This window comes from Zonotrichia albicollis, chromosome 8 (genome assembly GCF_047830755.1).
Source record: "Zonotrichia albicollis isolate bZonAlb1 chromosome 8, bZonAlb1.hap1, whole genome shotgun sequence".
NCBI lineage: Eukaryota > Metazoa > Chordata > Aves > Passeriformes > Passerellidae > Zonotrichia > Zonotrichia albicollis.
In genome coordinates this window covers 35,517,682-35,535,127 of record NC_133826.1, presented here as the reverse complement: position 1 = coordinate 35,535,127, position 17,446 = coordinate 35,517,682, and the positions used below count along the sequence as shown (strand labels likewise).

General features: G+C 43.5%; 1 protein-coding gene across 1 annotated transcript; it reads left to right on the top strand.

Annotated features, from left to right (window-relative positions):
* The first annotated feature begins 800 nt into the window (after window positions 1-800).
* LOC141729890 (leucine-rich repeat-containing protein 14-like) lies at window positions 801-8,735 on the top strand. Its single transcript, XM_074546540.1, has 3 exons — window positions 801-1,104; window positions 3,130-3,751; window positions 7,263-8,735. Exons 1-3 carry the CDS (start codon window positions 804-806, stop codon window positions 7,822-7,824), a joined length of 1,485 nt encoding a protein of 494 aa, XP_074402641.1. The 5' UTR covers window positions 801-803; the 3' UTR covers window positions 7,825-8,735.
* Window positions 8,736-17,446: the final 8,711 nt, after the last annotated feature.

Genomic DNA, 17,446 nt, shown 5'->3' with positions numbered 1-17,446 from the left:
CCCTCACAACCACCGCCATCTTGTCCCGGCTTTTCTTTGAGATCTCTTCACATTTGAGGTTTCTCCATCTCCCAAAGAGTCCCCAAATCCCCACAAGCCCCCCAAAATCCAAGTTTTTCTTCATGATATCCTCACATTTAGGGTTTCTCTGCAATTCTTTGATCCCCAAATCCCCACAGCCCCCCATGAGATGTGCTCAGGATCCCCTCACAACCACCGCCATCTTGTCCCCGGCTTTTCTTTGGGATCTCCTCACATTTGGAGTTTCTCCATCTCCCAAAGGGTCCCCAAATCCCCACAAGCCCCCCAAAATCCAAGTTTTTCTTCATGATATCCTCACATTTGGGGTTTCCTTGGAATTCTTTGATCCCCAAAGTCCTCCCAGAGACACGCTGGGAGTCCTCTCACAACCGCCGCCATCTTGTCCTGGCTTTTCCTTGGGATCTCCTCACATTTGGGGTTTCTCTGGAATTCTTTGCTTCTCCATCACCCCAAAAGTCCTCAAATAGCCACAGCCCCCCAAAATCCAAGTTTTTCTTTGTGATATCCTCGCCTTTGGGGTTTCCCTAAAATTTTCTGATCCCCAAATCCCCACAGCCTCCTCAGAGACGCCCTGAGGGTCCCCTCACAACCGCCGCCATCTTGATCCCAGCTTTTCTTTGGGATTTTCTCACATTTGGGGTTTCTCCATCGCCCAAAGGGTCCCCAAATCCCCACAAGCCCCCCAAATCCAAGTTTTCCTTCATGATATCCTCACATTTGTGGTTTCTCTGCAATTCTTTGTTCCCCACACAGCCTCCCCAATGGATTCCCTCCTCTTCCTCTGTGCCCGCCGCGTCGTCGCCCACAGCCCTCTTCCAGCCCTTCCCGCCAATCTCCACCCCGTCCTGTTCCAGGCGGCGTTCCTGGACGGGCGGCCCATGGTGCTGTGCGAGCTGGTGGCCGCGTGGCCGTTCCCGGTGCTCAACTTCCAGCAGCTGGTGGGGCGCCGGGAGCTGCCACGGGACCATCCCTGCACGCTCTGCGTCCAGGCCGTCATCCTGGCCGTGGTGGACCAGCTGCGGCGGCAGCTGGAGGAGCCCGGCCACGACGCCAGGTGGGTTCTGGGCAACGTCGGGATGGGGGCACCTCCTCCGTTCCTGAGGTTCCTCCGTTGGTTTTGGTGGTTCCTCCAAGGTTGTGATGGTTTCCTTCTGGTTTTGATGGTTCCTGGTTTTGATGGTTCCATCCTTGATGGTTCCTGGAACGTCGGGATGGGGGCACCTCCTCCGTTCCTGAGTTTCCTCCATTGGTTTTGGTGGTTCCTCCAAGGTTGTGATGGTTTCCTTCTTGTTTTTGATGGTTTATTGCCATGTTTGATGTTCCCTTCCCATTTTTGATGGTATCTTCTTGGTTTTGATGGTTTCCTCCCATTTTTGATCGTTTCTTCCCTTTTTAGATGGTTCCTTCCTTCGTGGTTCCATCTGGGTTTTGATGGTTCCTTCCCATTTTTGATGGTTCCTTCCTTGACAGTTCCTTCCCATTTTTGACAGTTCCTTCCCATTTTTGACAGTTCCTTCCCATTTTTGATGCTTCCTTTCTGTTTTTGGTTTCCTTCCATTTTTGATGGTTTCTTGCCACTTTAGATGGTTCCTTCCTTGACGGTTCCATCCCATCTTTGATGGTTCCATTTTGGATGATTCCCTCCTGTTTTTGATGGTTCCTTCTTGGTTTAGGTGGTTCCTTCCCATATTTCATGATTCCTTTCCGTTTTTGATGGTTTTAATTGTTTCTTTAATTTTTTGACGCTTTATTTGCATTTTTTATGATTTCCTCCCATTTTTAATGGTTTCCTCCTGTTTTTGACAGTTTCTTCTTGTATTTGATGGTTCCTTCCTATTTTTCATGGTTTCTTCCTGGTTTTAATGGTTTCCTCCCATTTTTAATGGTTTCCACACATTTCTGATGGTTTCGTCTCATTTTTTATTATTTCCTCCCATTTTTGATGCTTTTCTCTCATTTTTGATGGTTCCGTCCCGTTTTTGATGGTTTCCTCCCGTTTACATCTTCTTCCCAGTTTTTGGTTTTTGAAATGAAAAATAGTTTGAAATGGAAAAATGGGGTTTTTTTCCATTTTTGATGGTTCCATCCAGTTTTTGATGGTTTGTTCTTGTATTTAATGGTTTGTTCTTGTATTTGATTGTTTCTTCCCATTTTTGATGGTTCCTTCCTGGTTTTGATGGCTGTTTCTGATTTTTGATGGTTCCCCCCATTTTTCATGGTTCCTTCCTGGTTTTGATGGCTGTTTCTGATTTTTGATGGTTTCCTCCCATTTTTGATGGTTCCTTCCCATTTTTGATGGCTCTTTCTGATTTTTGATGGTTTCCTTCCCATTTTTGATGGTTTCCTCCCATTTTTCATGGTTCCTTCCTGGTTTTGATGGTTACTTCCCATTTTTCATGGTTCCTTCCCATTTCTGATGGTTTCTTCCCATTTTTCATGGCTCCTTCCTGGTTTTGATGATTCCTTCCCATTTTTGATGGCTCTTTCTGAGTTTCGATGGTTCCTTCCCATTTTTCATGGTTTCCTCCCATTTCTGATGGTTCCCTCCCATTTTTCATGGTTCCTTCCCATTTTTGATGGCTCTTTCGGATTTTTGATGGTTCCCTCCCAGTTTTGATGATTCTTTCTGATTTTTGGTGGTTCCTTCCCATTTTTCATGGTTCCTTCCCATTTCTGATGGTTTCTTCCCATTTTTCATGGCTCCTTCCTGGTTTTGATGATTCCTTCCCATTTTTGATGGCTCTTTCTGAGTTTTGATGGTTCCTTCCCATTTTTCATGGTTTCCTCCCATTTCTGATGGTTCCCTCCCATTTTTCATGGTTCCTTCCCATTTTTGATGGCTCTTTCGGATTTTTGATGGTTCCCTCCCAGTTTTGATGATTCTTTCTGATTTTTGGTGGTTCCTTCCCATTTTTCATGGTTCCCTCCCATTTTTCATGGTTCCTTCCTGGTTTTGATGGTTCCTTCCCCTTCCCATTTTTGATGGTTCCTCCCATTTTTGATGGTTCCTTCCCATTTTGGATGCTTTCTTTCCTCCCCTTTTTTGATGTTTCCTCCCATTTCCCATGATTCCTCCCCATTTCCCCAGCCTGCGCGTTCTGGACATCACCGGCCTCCCGGATTCGGCGTCCGGCCGCGCTCTGGCCTGGATGAGCGGGTGGACGGGCACGGTGACTTTGGCCAAGGCTTGCGTGGAGGTGTCCAAGCACCAGCGGGAATTCCAGCGGCGCGGATCCAAGCGCCGCTCGGGCGCCGCCGCGGCCGCGGCCGCTCCGCAGCCCCCGGGCGTCAACGTCCACGCCGACCTGTTCGTCAACGGGACGTCCTACGGGATCCTGCGCGACGCGCTGCAGCCCGGGGCCGCCGGCCTGCTGCGCCTCAAGTGCCGCGAGCTCCGAGCCGAGCAGCTCTCGGCGTCGGCCATCGTGGCCTTGCTGCGCTCCCTGGACCCGTCCTTCCTGCGCAGGGTGGATCTGAGGTTCAACAATCTGGGATTGACCGGGCTCTCGGTGATCCTGCCGCACCTCGCGCGCTTCCCGGAGCTGCGCAGCCTCAAGCTCCAGTACAGCAACGTGGACGTGCGGCGCCCCACGCCCGAATCCGCCATCGGCATCCGGTGCCTGGCCGGGCAGCTGGGAATGCTGCCCGGCCTGCGCGAGCTCAACCTGGGATCCTCCCGGCTCTCCGGGAACCTGCGCCAGATCCTCTGGTGAGCTCCCGAGGGTTGGGGGGCTCGGGGGTCTTTCCCAGGATTTCATTGTCCCGACGTTCCCGTGATTCCGTTATTTGGATAATTCATCACTCAGTGATCCCATTGTCCCATCATTCCAAGATCCCATAATTCCATGATTCCAGGATTCCCAAAGGTTGGTCTCCATGGTCTTGGAGGTCTTCTCCAATCTTGATGATCCCTTGCTTCCATGATTTCATTATCCCAATGTTCCCATGATTCTGTTATCCCGATAGTTCGTGACTCAGTGATTCCATGATCCCAAAATTCTGTGATTCCAAGATTCTCAAAGGCTGAACTTGATGATCTTGGAGGTCTTCTCCAATCTTAGTGATCCCATCATTCCAGGATTTCGTTATCCCGATATTTCCATGATCCCACAATTCCCTCATACCAATAGATTATCACTCAATGATTCCATTATCCCATAATTCCATGATTCCAAGATTCCCAAAGGTTGGGCTCGAGGGTCTTGGAGGTCTTCTCCAATCTTAATGATCCCTTGATTCCATGATTTCATTATCCCAATATTCCCATGATTCTGTTATCCCGATAGTTCGTGACTCAGTGACTCCATGATCCCAGAATTCCATAATCTCTGGATTCTCAAAGGCTGAACTTGGCAATCTTGAAGCTCTTTTCTAATCTTAGTGACCCCGTGATTCCAGGATTATATTATCCCAATATTCTGTTATCCCAATAATTCATGACTCAGCTGTTCTATTATCCCATAATTCCATGATCCCAGAATTCCAGGAGTCTCAGAGGTTGGGCTGGATGCTCTTGGATGTCTTTCCCAGCCTCAGTGATCCCGTGGATCCAGGATTTCATTATCCCGATGTTCCCGTGATTCCGCTATCCTGATAGTTCGTGACTCAGTGATTCCACTGTCCCATCCATTCCAAGATCCCAGAATTCCTTGGTTCCAGGATTCCCAAAGTTTGGGCTCGATGGTCTTGGAGGTCTTCTCCAATCTTGATGATCCCTTGCTTCCATGATTTCATTATCCCAATGTTCCCATGATTCTGTTATCCCGATAGTTCGTGACTCAGTGATTCCATGATCCCAAAATTCTGTGATTCCAAGATTCTCAAAGGCTGAACTTGATGATCTTGGAGGTCTTCTCCAATCTTAGTGACTCCATGATTCCATGATTTCATTATCCTGATATTTCCATGATCCCACAATTCCCTCATACCAATAGATTATCACTCAACGATTCCATGATCCCAGAATTCCATGATCCCAAACTTTTGTGATTCCAAGATTCTCAAAGGCTGAACTTGATGATCTTGGAGATTTTTTCCAACTTAAGTGATCCCATAATTCCAGGATTTCATTATCCCAACATTCCCATGATCCCATCATCCCAATAGTTTATCACTCAAAGATTCCATTATCCCATAATGCCGTGATACCATAATTCTGCCATTCCAAGATTCCCAAAGGTTTGGGCTCGATGGTCTTGGAGGTCTTCTCCAATCTTAATGATCCCTTGATTCCATGATTTCATTATCCCAATAGTTCGTGACTCAGTGATTCCATGATCCCAGAATTCCATGATCCCAGAATTCCATGATTCCAGGATTCTCAAAGTCCTAACCTGACAATCTTGGAAGTCTTTTCCAATCTCAGCAGCCCCATGATTCCCAGATTTTATTATCCCAGCATTCACAAGATCCCGTGGTTCTGTTATCCCAATAATTCATGACTCAGCCATTGTATTACCCCAGAATTCCATGATCCCAGAATTCCAGCAGTCTCAAAGGTCAGGCTCGATGGACTTTCCCAACCTGAGTGATCCCATGGCTCCAGGATTTCATTATCCCAATGTTCCCACGATTCCATTATCCTGTTGTCCCAATAGTTGACAACTCAAAGATTCCATCATCCCATAATTTCATGATCCCAGAATTCCCCGATTCCAAGATTCCCAAGGTTTGTGCTCGATGGTTTTGGAGATCTTTTCCAACCTTAATGATCCCAGGTTCCCATAGTTCTGTTATCCCAACAGTTTATGACTCCATTCTCCCATAAATTCAAGATTCCATCATTCCTTAATTCTAAGATTCCCTAAGGTTGGGCTCGATGATCTTGAGCATCTTTTCCAACCTGGATGATCCATTGATTTCAGGAATTCATTATCCCAATGTTCCCATAATCCCATGGTTCCGTTGTCCCAATAGTTGACAACTCAAAGATTCCATCATCCCATAATTCCATGATCCCAGAATTCGGCGATTCCAAGATTCCCGAGGTTTGGGCTCGATGGTCTTGAGGATCTTTTCCAACCTTAACGATCCCAGGTTCCCATGATCCCGTTATCCCAATAGTCCATGACTCCATAACTCCGTGATCCCATAATTCCTTGATTCCAGGATTCCCAAAGGTTGGATTTGATGATGTCAGACAATGGCTCCATGACCTCATAACTCCATGATCCCGTAATTTCATGGCTCCATGATCCCAACACCCCATAACCCCACAGTTCCATGACCCCACAATTCCATGATTCTCAAAGGTAAAACCTGACGTTCTTGGAGATCCTTCCCAACTTCAGCCATTCCATAATTCCATGACCCCACAATCTCATGGATCCATAATTCCATAACTCCATGCTCCCGTGATCCTCAAATGTCAAACCTGATGGTCTCAGAGACATTTCCCAACCTGAGTCATTCCATAATTCAGTGACCTCAAAATCCCAGGATTTCCAGGGGTCAAACTGGATGTTCTTGGAGCTCTTTCCCAACTTCAGTCATTCCACAGTTCCATGGCTCCCTGATCCCATAACTCCATGATTCCCAAACCTTGACCTTGATGGTGTTGGAGACCTTTCCTGACCTGAGTAATTCCATGATTCCATGACCCCATAATTCCAAAATCCCAGGATTTCAGAGCTCAAACTCGATGTTCTTGGAGACCTTTCCCAACCACAGCCATTCCATAACTCCATGACCCCATAACTCCAAAATCCCGGGATTTTCAGAGCTCACACTCGATGTTCTTGGAGACCTTTCCTAAACTCAGTCATTCCATGATCCCATCACTCCATCATTCCAAAATCCCAGGATTTTCAGAGCTCAAACTCGATGTTCTTGAAGTTCTGCCCCAACCTCTGCCATTCCACAATTCCATGGATCCATGATCCCATAACTCCACGATTCCCAATCCTTCAACTTGATGTTCTTGGAGCTCCTTCCCAACCTTCATCATTCCATAACTCCATGACCCCATAGCTTCAAAATCCCGGGATTTTCAGAGCTCAGACTCGATGTTCTTGGAGACCTTTCCCAACCTCAGGCATTCCATAACTCCAGGACCCCATGATCCCACAATTCCATGACTCTCAAACCTTGACCTTGATGGTCTTGGAGCTCCTTCCCAACCACACCCAGCCCACAATCCCACGATCGCACGGATGCACTCCCAGCTCTCATTCCTCCCGAATCCCAGCCAACCCTGACCTGTCCCTTTTCCCTGCCCGCAGCGACCTCCAGGCGCCGCTGGAAAGCTTGGAATTGGCCTTCTGCTCCCTCGTTCCCGCCGACCTCGCCTTCCTCTCCCAGAGCTTCCACGCACCGGCCCTCAAGCGCCTGGACCTGAGCGGCCACGACTTCTCCCAGGGCCTGCGGGAGCCGCTGCGGCTGCTCCTGGAGGAGACCTCGGCCTCGCTGCTGCACCTGGATCTCAGGGAATGCCGCGTGGCCGACTCCCACCTGGACGCGCTGCTGCCGACGCTGCGCCGCTGCTCCCGCCTGCGCTTCCTGGGACTCTACGGCAACTCCCTGTCCACGGCCGCGCTCAGGGATCTGCTCCACAGAACCCTGGAGCTGCCCGAGCTGCGCCTGGTGGTCTATCCCTTCCCCGTGGATTGCTACAAGCCGGGGCCGCCGCGCTCTGACGGAGATTTGGGGGATGCGGTGGATGAGGAGCTGCTGGCGGAGGTGCAGGTGGAGTTCATGCGGGTGTTGCAGAGCTCCGGGCGGAGCGACCTCGTGTGGAGCTCCAACCCCCGCGGGCACGGAGCGCTCGACTTCTTCTCGTTGTGATGGGGGGGAAAAGGTGCTGCGCCCCAAAATGCAAATCCTGCATCCCAAAATTCCCAAATCCTTCATCCCAAACTCCAAAACCTTCATCCCAAAATCCAAATCCTTCACCCCAAAATCCAAATCCTGCACCCACAAAATTCATCCCCAAAACCAAATCCTTCACCCCAAATTCCAGATCCGTCACCCCAAACTCAAAAACCTGCATGCCAAAGCCCAAATACTTCACCCCAAAATCCAAATCCTTCACCCCAAAATCCATCCCAAAATCCAAAACCTTCATCCCAAAATTCACCCCAAAATCCAAATCCTTCATCCCAAAATTCATCCCAAAGCCCAAATCCTTCACCCCAAAATCCAAACCCTTCACCCCAAAATCCAAACCCTTCACCCCAAAATCCAAATCCTTCACCCCAAAATCCAAATTCTTCATCCCAAAATCCTTCATCCCAAAGTTCCCAAATACTTCCAAATCCTTCATCCCAGAAAACAAATCCTTCACCCCAAAAACCTTCACCCCAAAATCCAAACCCTTCACCCCAAAATTCCACCCCATCTCATTTTTCCCTTTATTTTGGTGCTTCCCCACCCGGTTTTTATATTTTTTACCCCCTCCTGATGTTTTGTGTTTTATTTTATATTTTGTGTTTTATTTTATATTTTTTATCCCACACCAATGTTTTGTGGTTTATTTTATATTTTGTGTTTTATTTTATGTTTTGTGATTTTATTTTATATTTTTTACCCCAACCCTGACATTTTCTGTTTTATTTTAGGGTTTTCCACCCAGTTTGGGGTTTTTCCCAAAGTTTTTCCCGGAAGTTTCGTTGCTGTGTCCGGAGGGGAAAGTTCTGGAATGTCCTGAATTGCTGGGGGACGTTATTTAATTAGGGAATAAATGTTAATTAATGATTTATCAGGAATTGGTTATTCATTAATGAGCTGCCACCACCCAAATCCTTCATCCCAAAAATCCAAACCCTTCATCCCAAAATCCAAATCCCAAATTCCAAACCCTTCACCCCAAAATCCAAATCCTTTATCCCAAATCCCCAAATCCTTCATCCTAAATTCTGAAATCTCCCATCCCAAATTCCTGAATCTTTTATCCCAAATCCTTGATCCAAAAATCCCAAATCCTTTACCCCAAATCCCCCAAATCCCCCAAACCCTTCATCCCACATTCTTGATCCAAAATTCCCAAACTCCTCATTCCAAATTCCCAAATCCTTCATCCCAAAAATCCCCAAACCCTTCATCCCACATTCTTGATCCAAAATTCCCAAACTCCTCATTCCAAATTCCCAAATCCTTCATCCCAAAAATCCCCAAATCCTTCATCCCAAATCCCCAAATCCTTCATCCCAAATCCCCCAAATCCCAAATCCTCAGATCCTTCATCCCAAATCCCAAATCCCCAAACCCTTCATCCCAAAAAAATCCCCAAAATTCCTCCCTAAATCCTCCAAATTTCCCCCAATTTTCCCCCAATTTTCCCCCTAAATTTCCCCAAAATTTCCCCCAATTTCCTCCAATTTCCCCCCAAATTTTCCCCCAATTTCTGCCCAAATTCCCCCCAAATTTTCCCAAAAATCCCCCCATTTTCCCCCAATTTTCCCCAAATATTTCCTTAAATTTCCCCCAAATTCCCCCAAAAAATCCCCAAAATTCCTCCCTAAATTCCCCAAATTTTCCCCCATTTTCCCCCAAATTTCCCCAAAATTTCCCCCCCAAAAAATCCCCATAATTCCTCCCTAAATCCTCCAATTTTCCCCCAAATATTTCCCTAAATTTCCCCAAATTTCCCCCCCCATTTTCCCCAATTTCTGCCCAAATTTTCCCAAAATTCCCCCCAAATTTCCCCCATTTTTTCCCCAATTTCCCCCCAAATTTTCCCCCAATTTCTTCCCAAATTCCCCCAAATTTTCCCAAAAATCCCCCCAATTTTCCCCCAATTTTCCCCAAATATTTCCTTAAATTTCCCCCAAATTCCCCCAAAAAATCCCCAAAATTCCTCCCTAAATTCCCCAAATTTTTCACCATTTTCCCCCAAATTTCCCCAAAATTTCCCCCCCAAAAAATCCCCAAATTTCCTCCCTAAATCCTCCAATTTTCCCCCAAATATTTCCCTAAATTTCCCCAAATTCCCCCCCCCCCCATTTTCCCCAATTTCTGCCCAAATTTTCCCGAAATTCCCTCCAAATTTCCCCCAATTTTTCCCCAATTTTCCCCCAAATTTCCCCCATTTTTTCCCCAATTTTCCCCCAATTTTCCCCAAATATTTCCCCAATTTCCCCTAACCCAGGTATTACCGCCTGAACGAGGCTTTGGGCTCGGTGGACCCCGAGTACCCCAAGAGCATCGAGGTCTGCGGGGTCCCCCCGAGCCCCCGCGGAGCCTTCATGGGACCCGACGACGGTGAGACCCCAAAATTCACCCCAAAAATCCTCTAAAGTCCCAAAAAAATCGGCCAAAATTTGGGGATTTTTTTGTGATTTTTTTGGTGATTTTTTGGGGATTTTTCGGGATTTTTTGGGGATTTTTTTGGGGATTTTTCGGGGGATTTTTTGGGGATTTTTTTTTATTTTTAAAGTAAATTTTTGGGATTTTTTTGGGATTTTTTGGGGGATTTATTTAGGTTTTTTTATTTTTAAAGTAATTTTTTGGGATTTTTTTTGTTTTTTAAAGGACTTTTTTGGATTTTTAAAGGATTTTTTTGGTATTTTTTGGGGATTGTTTTGCATTTTTAAATGATTTCTTTTTGGATTTTCAAAGGATTTTTTGGGGATTTTTTTTAATTTTTAAAGTAATTTTTTGGGATTTTTTTGATATTTTTTGGGGATTTCTTTTTGATTTTTAAAGGATTTTTGGGGGATTTTTTGGGATTTTTTGAGGATATTTTGGGGATTTTTTTTGGATTTTTTGGGATTTTTTTTGGATTTTTAAAGGATTTTTTTGGGATTTTTTGGGGGATTTTTGGGGAATTTTTTGGGGATTTTTTGAGATTTATTTGGGAATTATTGGGATTTTTTTGGAGATTTTTTTGGGGAATTTTTTTGGGATTTTTTTTTATTCTTAAAGTAATTTTTTTGGGATTTTTTAGGTGATTTTTTTGGGATTTTTCGGGATTTTTAAAGGATTTTTTTGGGATTTTTAAAGGATTTTTTAAAGATTTTCTGAGGGATTTTTGGGGAATTTTGGGGGGATTTTTTGAGATTTATTTGGGAATTTTTGGGATTTTTTTTGAGATTTTTTTGGGGATTTTTTGAGATTTTTTTTATTTTTAAAGGATATTTTTGGGATTTTCGGAGGGATATTAGGGGGTTATTTTTGAGGATTTTTTGGTTTTTTTTTTATTTTTGGGGATTTTTTGGGGGTTTCTCGAGGTCTGCGGGGTCCCCCCGAGCCCCCGCGGAGCCTTCATGGGACCCGACGACGGTGAGACCCCAAAATTCAACCCAAAAAATCAAAAAAAAATCCCAAAAAAAATCGGCCAAAATTTGGGGATTTTTTGGGATTTTTTGGGGATTTTTTTGGGATTTTTCGGGATTTTTGGGGAATTGTTTTGGGATTTTTTGTGGATTTTTTGGGTATTTTTTGGGGATTTTTTTGGTGATTTTTTGGGGATTTTTCGGGATTTTTTGGGGATTTTTTGGGGATTTTTTGGGGGATTTTTTTGGGATTTTTTGGGGGGATTTTTTTGGGATTTGTTTTTATTTTTAAAGTAAATTTTTGGGATTTTTTGGGTATTTTTGGGGGATTTTTTTGGGATTTTTTTTTAATTTTTAAAGTAATTTTTGGGGATTTTTTTGATATTTTTTTGGGATTTTTTTGATATTTTTTGGGTTTTTTTTTATTTTTAAAGGATTTTTTTTGATTTGTAAAGGATTTTTTGGGGATTTTTTTTGGATTTTTAAAGGATTTTTTTGCGATTTTTTGGGGGGATTTTTTGGGATTTTTTCTTATTTTTAAAGGATTTTTTTTAAATTTATTTTTATATTTTTTGGGATTTTTTTTGAACTTTAAATAATTTTTAGGGGTTTTTTTGGGGGATTTTTTGGGGAATATTTTCGGGATTTTTTGGGGATTTTTCGAGGTCTGGGGGGTCCCCCCGAGCCCCCGCGGAGCCTTCATGGGACCCGACGACGGTGAGACCCCAAAAAATCAAAAAAATCCCAAAAATATCCCCCCAAAAAATCCCCCAGAAATCCCTAAAAATATCCCCAAAAAACCCTGAAAAAATCTGAAAAAATCCCCCCAATATCCCCAAAAAAACCCCAAAAATCCCTTAAAAAGTTCTCAAAAAACCCTCAAAATTCCAAAAAAAATCGCCCCAAAAATTCCTTAAAAATCCCCCCAAAAATCCTCAAAAATTCCCCAAATAATCCCAAAATCTCCCCCAAAAGTATCCCTCAAAAATCACCCAAAAATCCCCCAAAATAATCCCAAAAAATTCCCCAAAAAATCATCAAGGATCCCCCCAAAAAACCCTGAAAAAATCTGAAAAAATCCCCCCAAAATAACCCAAAAAGTCCCCCAAAAATCCCCCAAAAACCTCAAAATTCCAAAAAAAATTCCCCCAAAATCCACAAAACATCCCCCAAAAAATCCGCAAAAAAATTCTCAAAAATCCCACAAAAAAATCTTCCAAAAAATCTTCAAAAATCCCCAAAAAATCACCAAAAATCCCTCAACCCCCCCAAAAAATGAGTCCAAAAATCCCCACAAAGTCCCCCAAAAAATCCCTCAAATCCCACAAAAAAAATCTCCCAAATAATCCCCAAAAAATGCCCCCAAATCCTCCAAAAAATCCCCCAAAAAGTCTCAAAAAACTCCCAAAAAATGCATCCAAAATTCCCCTAAAAAGCCCCCCAAAATCCCCCCAAAATCTCCAAAATTCCCCCCACAAAGAAAAAAAAATTCCCAAAAAAATTCCCAAAAAAATCCCCCCAAAATCCCTCAAAAAATAAAAAAAAAATCCCCAAACAATTTGGGATTTTTTGGGGATTTTTTGGGGATTATTTGGGGATTTTTTTTTGTGATTTTTTGTTTTATTTATTTTAAAGGATTTTTGGGGGGATTTTTGGGGACTTTTTTTTTTAATTTTAAAGGATTTTGTGGGGGATTTTTTTGTATTTTTTTGGGGTTTCTTTTTTGGGATTTTTTGGTTTCCTTTTTTTTTTGACGTTTAAAGGATTTTTTTGGGAATTTTTGGGGGGATTTTTTGCGAATTTTTGCGAATTTTTTTTTGTTTTCTTTGGGATTTTTTGGGGGGACTTTGGGGATTTTTTGGGGGGAATTTTTGGGATTTTTTTTATTTCTAAAGGATTTTTTGAGGAATTTTTGGGGATTTTTAAATTAGGTTCTTGGGATGTTTTTAGTGATTTTTTGGGATTTTTTTGGCGATTTTTTGGGATTTTTTTTTAATTTTAAAGGATTTTTTGGGGGGATTTTTGGGGATTTTTAAGGGATTTTTTTTGGTGTTTTATTTAATTCTTTTAAAGGATTTTTTTGGGGATTTTTTAGGGATTTTTTTGCGGGTTTTTTAAAATTTTTTAAAGGATTTTTTGAGGATTTTTTGGGGGATTTTTGGGGATGTTTTAGGGATTTTTTGTGTTTTATTTAATTTTTTTAAAGGATTTTTGGGGGATTTTTGAGGGATTTTTTGGGCTTTTTTTTTTTTTGGGGATTTTTTAGAGATTTTTTGGGTTTTTTATAAATATTTTTAAAGGATTTTTTGGGGGATTTTTGGGGATTTTTTAGGGATTTTTTTGCGGGTTTTTTAAAATTTTTTAAAGGATTTTTTGAGGATTTTTTGGGGGATTTTTGGGGATGTTTTAGGGATTTTTTGTGTTTTATTTAATATTTTAAAGGATTTTTTGGGGATTTTTTGGGGGATTTTTTAGGAATTGTTTGGGGATTTTTGGGGATTTTTGGGAATTTTTTTAGGGATTTTTTGGTGTTTTATTTAATATTTTTAAAGGATTTTGTGGGGGATTTTTTTGTATTTTTTTGGGGTTTCTTTTTTGGGATTTTTTGGTTTCCTTTTTTTTTTTTGACGTTTAAAGGATTTTTTTGGGAATTTTTGGGGGGATTTTTTGCGAATTTTTGCGAATTTTTTTTGTTTTCTTTGGGATTTTTTGGGGGGACTTTGGGGATTTTTTGGGGGGAATTTTTGGGATTTTTTTTATTTCTAAAGGATTTTTTGAGGAATTTTTGGGGATTTTTAAATTAGGTTCTTGGGATGTTTTTAGTGATTTTTTGGGATTTTTTTGGCGATTTTTTGGGATTTTTTTTTAATTTTAAAGGATTTTTTGGGGGGATTTTTGGGGATTTTTAAGGGATTTTTTTTGGTGTTTTATTTAATTCTTTTAAAGGATTTTTTTGGGGATTTTTTAGGGATTTTTTTGCGGGTTTTTTAAAATTTTTTAAAGGATTTTTTGAGGATTTTTTAAGGGATTTTTGGGGATGTTTTAGGGATTTTTTGTGTTTTATTTAATTTTTTTAAAGGATTTTTGGGGGATTTTTGAGGGATTTTTTGGGCTTTTTTTGGGGATTTTTTTAGAGATTTTTTGGGTTTTTTATAAATATTTTTAAAGGATTTTTTGGGGGATTTTTGGGGATTTTTTAGGGATTTTTTTGCGGGTTTTTTAAAATTTTTTAAAGGATTTTTTGAGGATTTTTGGGGGATTTTTGGGGATGTTTTAGGGATTTTTTGTGTTTTATTTAATATTTTAAAGGATTTTTTGGGGATTTTTTGGGGGATTTTTTAGGAATTGTTTGGGGATTTTTGGGGATTTTTGGGGATTTTTTAGGGATTTTTTGGTGTTTTATTTAATATTTTTAAAGGATTTTGTGGGGGATTTTTTTGTATTTTTTTGGGGATTTTTTTAGGGATTTTTTGGTTTTATTTTTTTAATTTTTTAAAGGATTTTTTGCGGATTTTTGGGGGATTTTTTTGGCTTTTTTTGGGGGATTTTTGGGGATTTTTTAGGGATTTTTTGTGTTTTAATTAATTTTTTAAAGGATTTTTTGGGGATTTTTTGGGATTTTTTAGGGATTTTTTAGGGATTTTTTTGGTTTTTTTTTTAATTTTTTAAAGGATTTTTTTGGGATTTTTTGGGGGATTTTTTGGGCTTTTTTTGGGATTTTTGGGGGGATTTTTGGGGATTTTTTAGGGATTTTTTTGTGTTTTATTTAATTTCTTTAAAGGATTTTTTGGGGATTTTTTGGGGCATTTTTGGGGATGTTTTAGGGATTTTTTTGGTGTTTTATTTAATATTCTTAAAGGATTTTTTTGGGATTTTTTGAGGGATTTTTGGGGATTTTTTTAGGGATTTTTTTTGTTTTTTTTTAATTTTTTTAAAGGATTTTTTTGGGGATATTTTAGGGATTTTTTTGTGTTTTATTTAATATTTTTAAAGGATTTTTTTGGTTTTTTTTTTAATTTTTTTAAAAGACTTTTTGGGGATTTTTTGGGGGATTTTTGGGGATTTTTTAGGTTTATTTTTTTAATTTTTTTAAAGGATTTTTTGGTGGAATTTTTAAAATTTTTTCCGGGATTTTTGACACGACTCCCCCCCATTTTTACCCCTTTTTTCCCCATTTCTCCCCCATTTTTTACCCGATTTTCACCATTTTTTCACCGATTTTCCCCATTTTTTCCCCATTTTTCCCCATTTCCCCCCTCCCTGTATAAACCAGTACAAACCAGTATAACCCAGTTCCCTCCCATTGCAGCCTTCACCTATTTCTACCGCTCCCACCTCTACTGGAAATTCGACAACTCCGCCCTCCGCGTCCTGCCCGGCTTCCCCAAATCCGCGCTCCGCGATTGGCTGGGCTGCCCCGCCCCGGCCCCGCCCACCGGCCCCGCCCCTCCGGACACCGAGGTCATCGTCATCGCTGTAGGGGCGGGGCCGGCGACGTGGGCGGGGCCTATGGCGCTGCTGGGCGTGGCCGCGGCGCTGGGGGGCGTGGCCTTGTTCTGGCGGCGCCGGGGCGGGGCCCACGCCCACCTGAGGCGGTGCCAGCGGTCGCTGCTGCCCCGCGTGTAGCCACGCCCACTTTTGGGGTGGGGGCCACGCCCACTTTGCTAGGACACGCCCCTTTCAGTTATCTGGACACGCCCACTGTGCTAGGACACGCCCCCCTGAATTACCTGGACACGCCCACTTTGCATGGACACGCCCACCTAACTCATCTGGACACACCCCCGACCCAATGTGGCCACGCCCACTTTTGGGGGGGCAATTGGCAATCCCACTTTGCATGGACACGCCCCCCTGAATTACCTGGACACGCCCACTTTGCTTGGACACGCCCCTTGGAATTACCTGGACACGCCCACTTCGCTAGGACACGCCCACTGTGCTAGGACACGCCCCCTTAATTACCTGGACACGCCCACTTTGCATGGACACGCCTCCAACCCAATCTCTGGCCACGCCCACTTTTATGGGGAACACGCCCATTTTGCAAGGACACGCCCCTCTGAATTACCTGGTCACGCCCACTTTGCATGGACACCCCCAAGTCACCCCATGACTCTCGAGGCCACGCCCACTTTGTATTGCCCCTCATTGGACCGGCCTGGCCACGCCCTTTTCGATGGACACGCCCACCTGAGCTGTATGGACACGCCCCTGACCCTGCTGACCACGCCCACTTTGCATGGACACGCCCCCAGACTCACTCATTGACTCACCTGGCCACGCCCACTTTGCATTGCCCCTCATTAGCATCACCTGGCCACGCCCACTCCAATGGACACGCCCACCTGCCCATCCCAATGATTGATTTGGCCACACCCACTACACAGGGGCACGCCCACTTTGGTTAACCACGCCCATTTTGTGAGGACACGCCCACTCCATATGAACACGCCCCCAAATCCACCTGGACTCTTCACATGGACACGCCCAGTTTTTGGGACACGCCCATGATGTACTTGACCACGCCCACTTTTCACGGACACGCCCACCTGACTCAGATGGCCACGCCCACTTTGTATTGATACACCCCTTGACTCACCTGACCACGCCCACTTTGTGTGACCACACCCACAGACTCCCCGGCCACGCCCACTCACCTGGCCACGCCCCCAGACAACCCTGACCACGCCCCTTCACTTTGCCACGCCCCCAAACTCACCCGGACACTCCTACCCACCCAAGCCACGCCCCCTCCGTTAAGCCACGCCCCTTGCGCTCACCGGGCCACGCCCACACCCCCCTTTCCCATTGGCCACGCCCCTTTTCCATTTATGGTGCTGCGGGCCGCGCCCCGCCCCCTCCTCCTCCCTGATTGGCCGAGAGAGGAGCGGGGTTATGCAAATGAAGGGGGCGGAGCTTGGGGTGGGTTTCTTTTTTTTTTTGTATAATTTTCCCGCGGGACGGGAGGGGGGCGGGGCCAAGAGCCAGGCCACGCCCCCGGGGGGGTGGGAGGGGATGAATGAATAAATAATGAATGAATAAATAATGAATGAATAAATAATGAGTGAATAATTAATTAATAAAGGAGAGAAAGGAAATGGCGCCGACTGGTTTGGACTGGTTTGGACTGGGAGGGGAAAAATGGGGAAAAAAAGGGGAAAAATGGTGAAAATTGGGTGAAAAATGAGCAA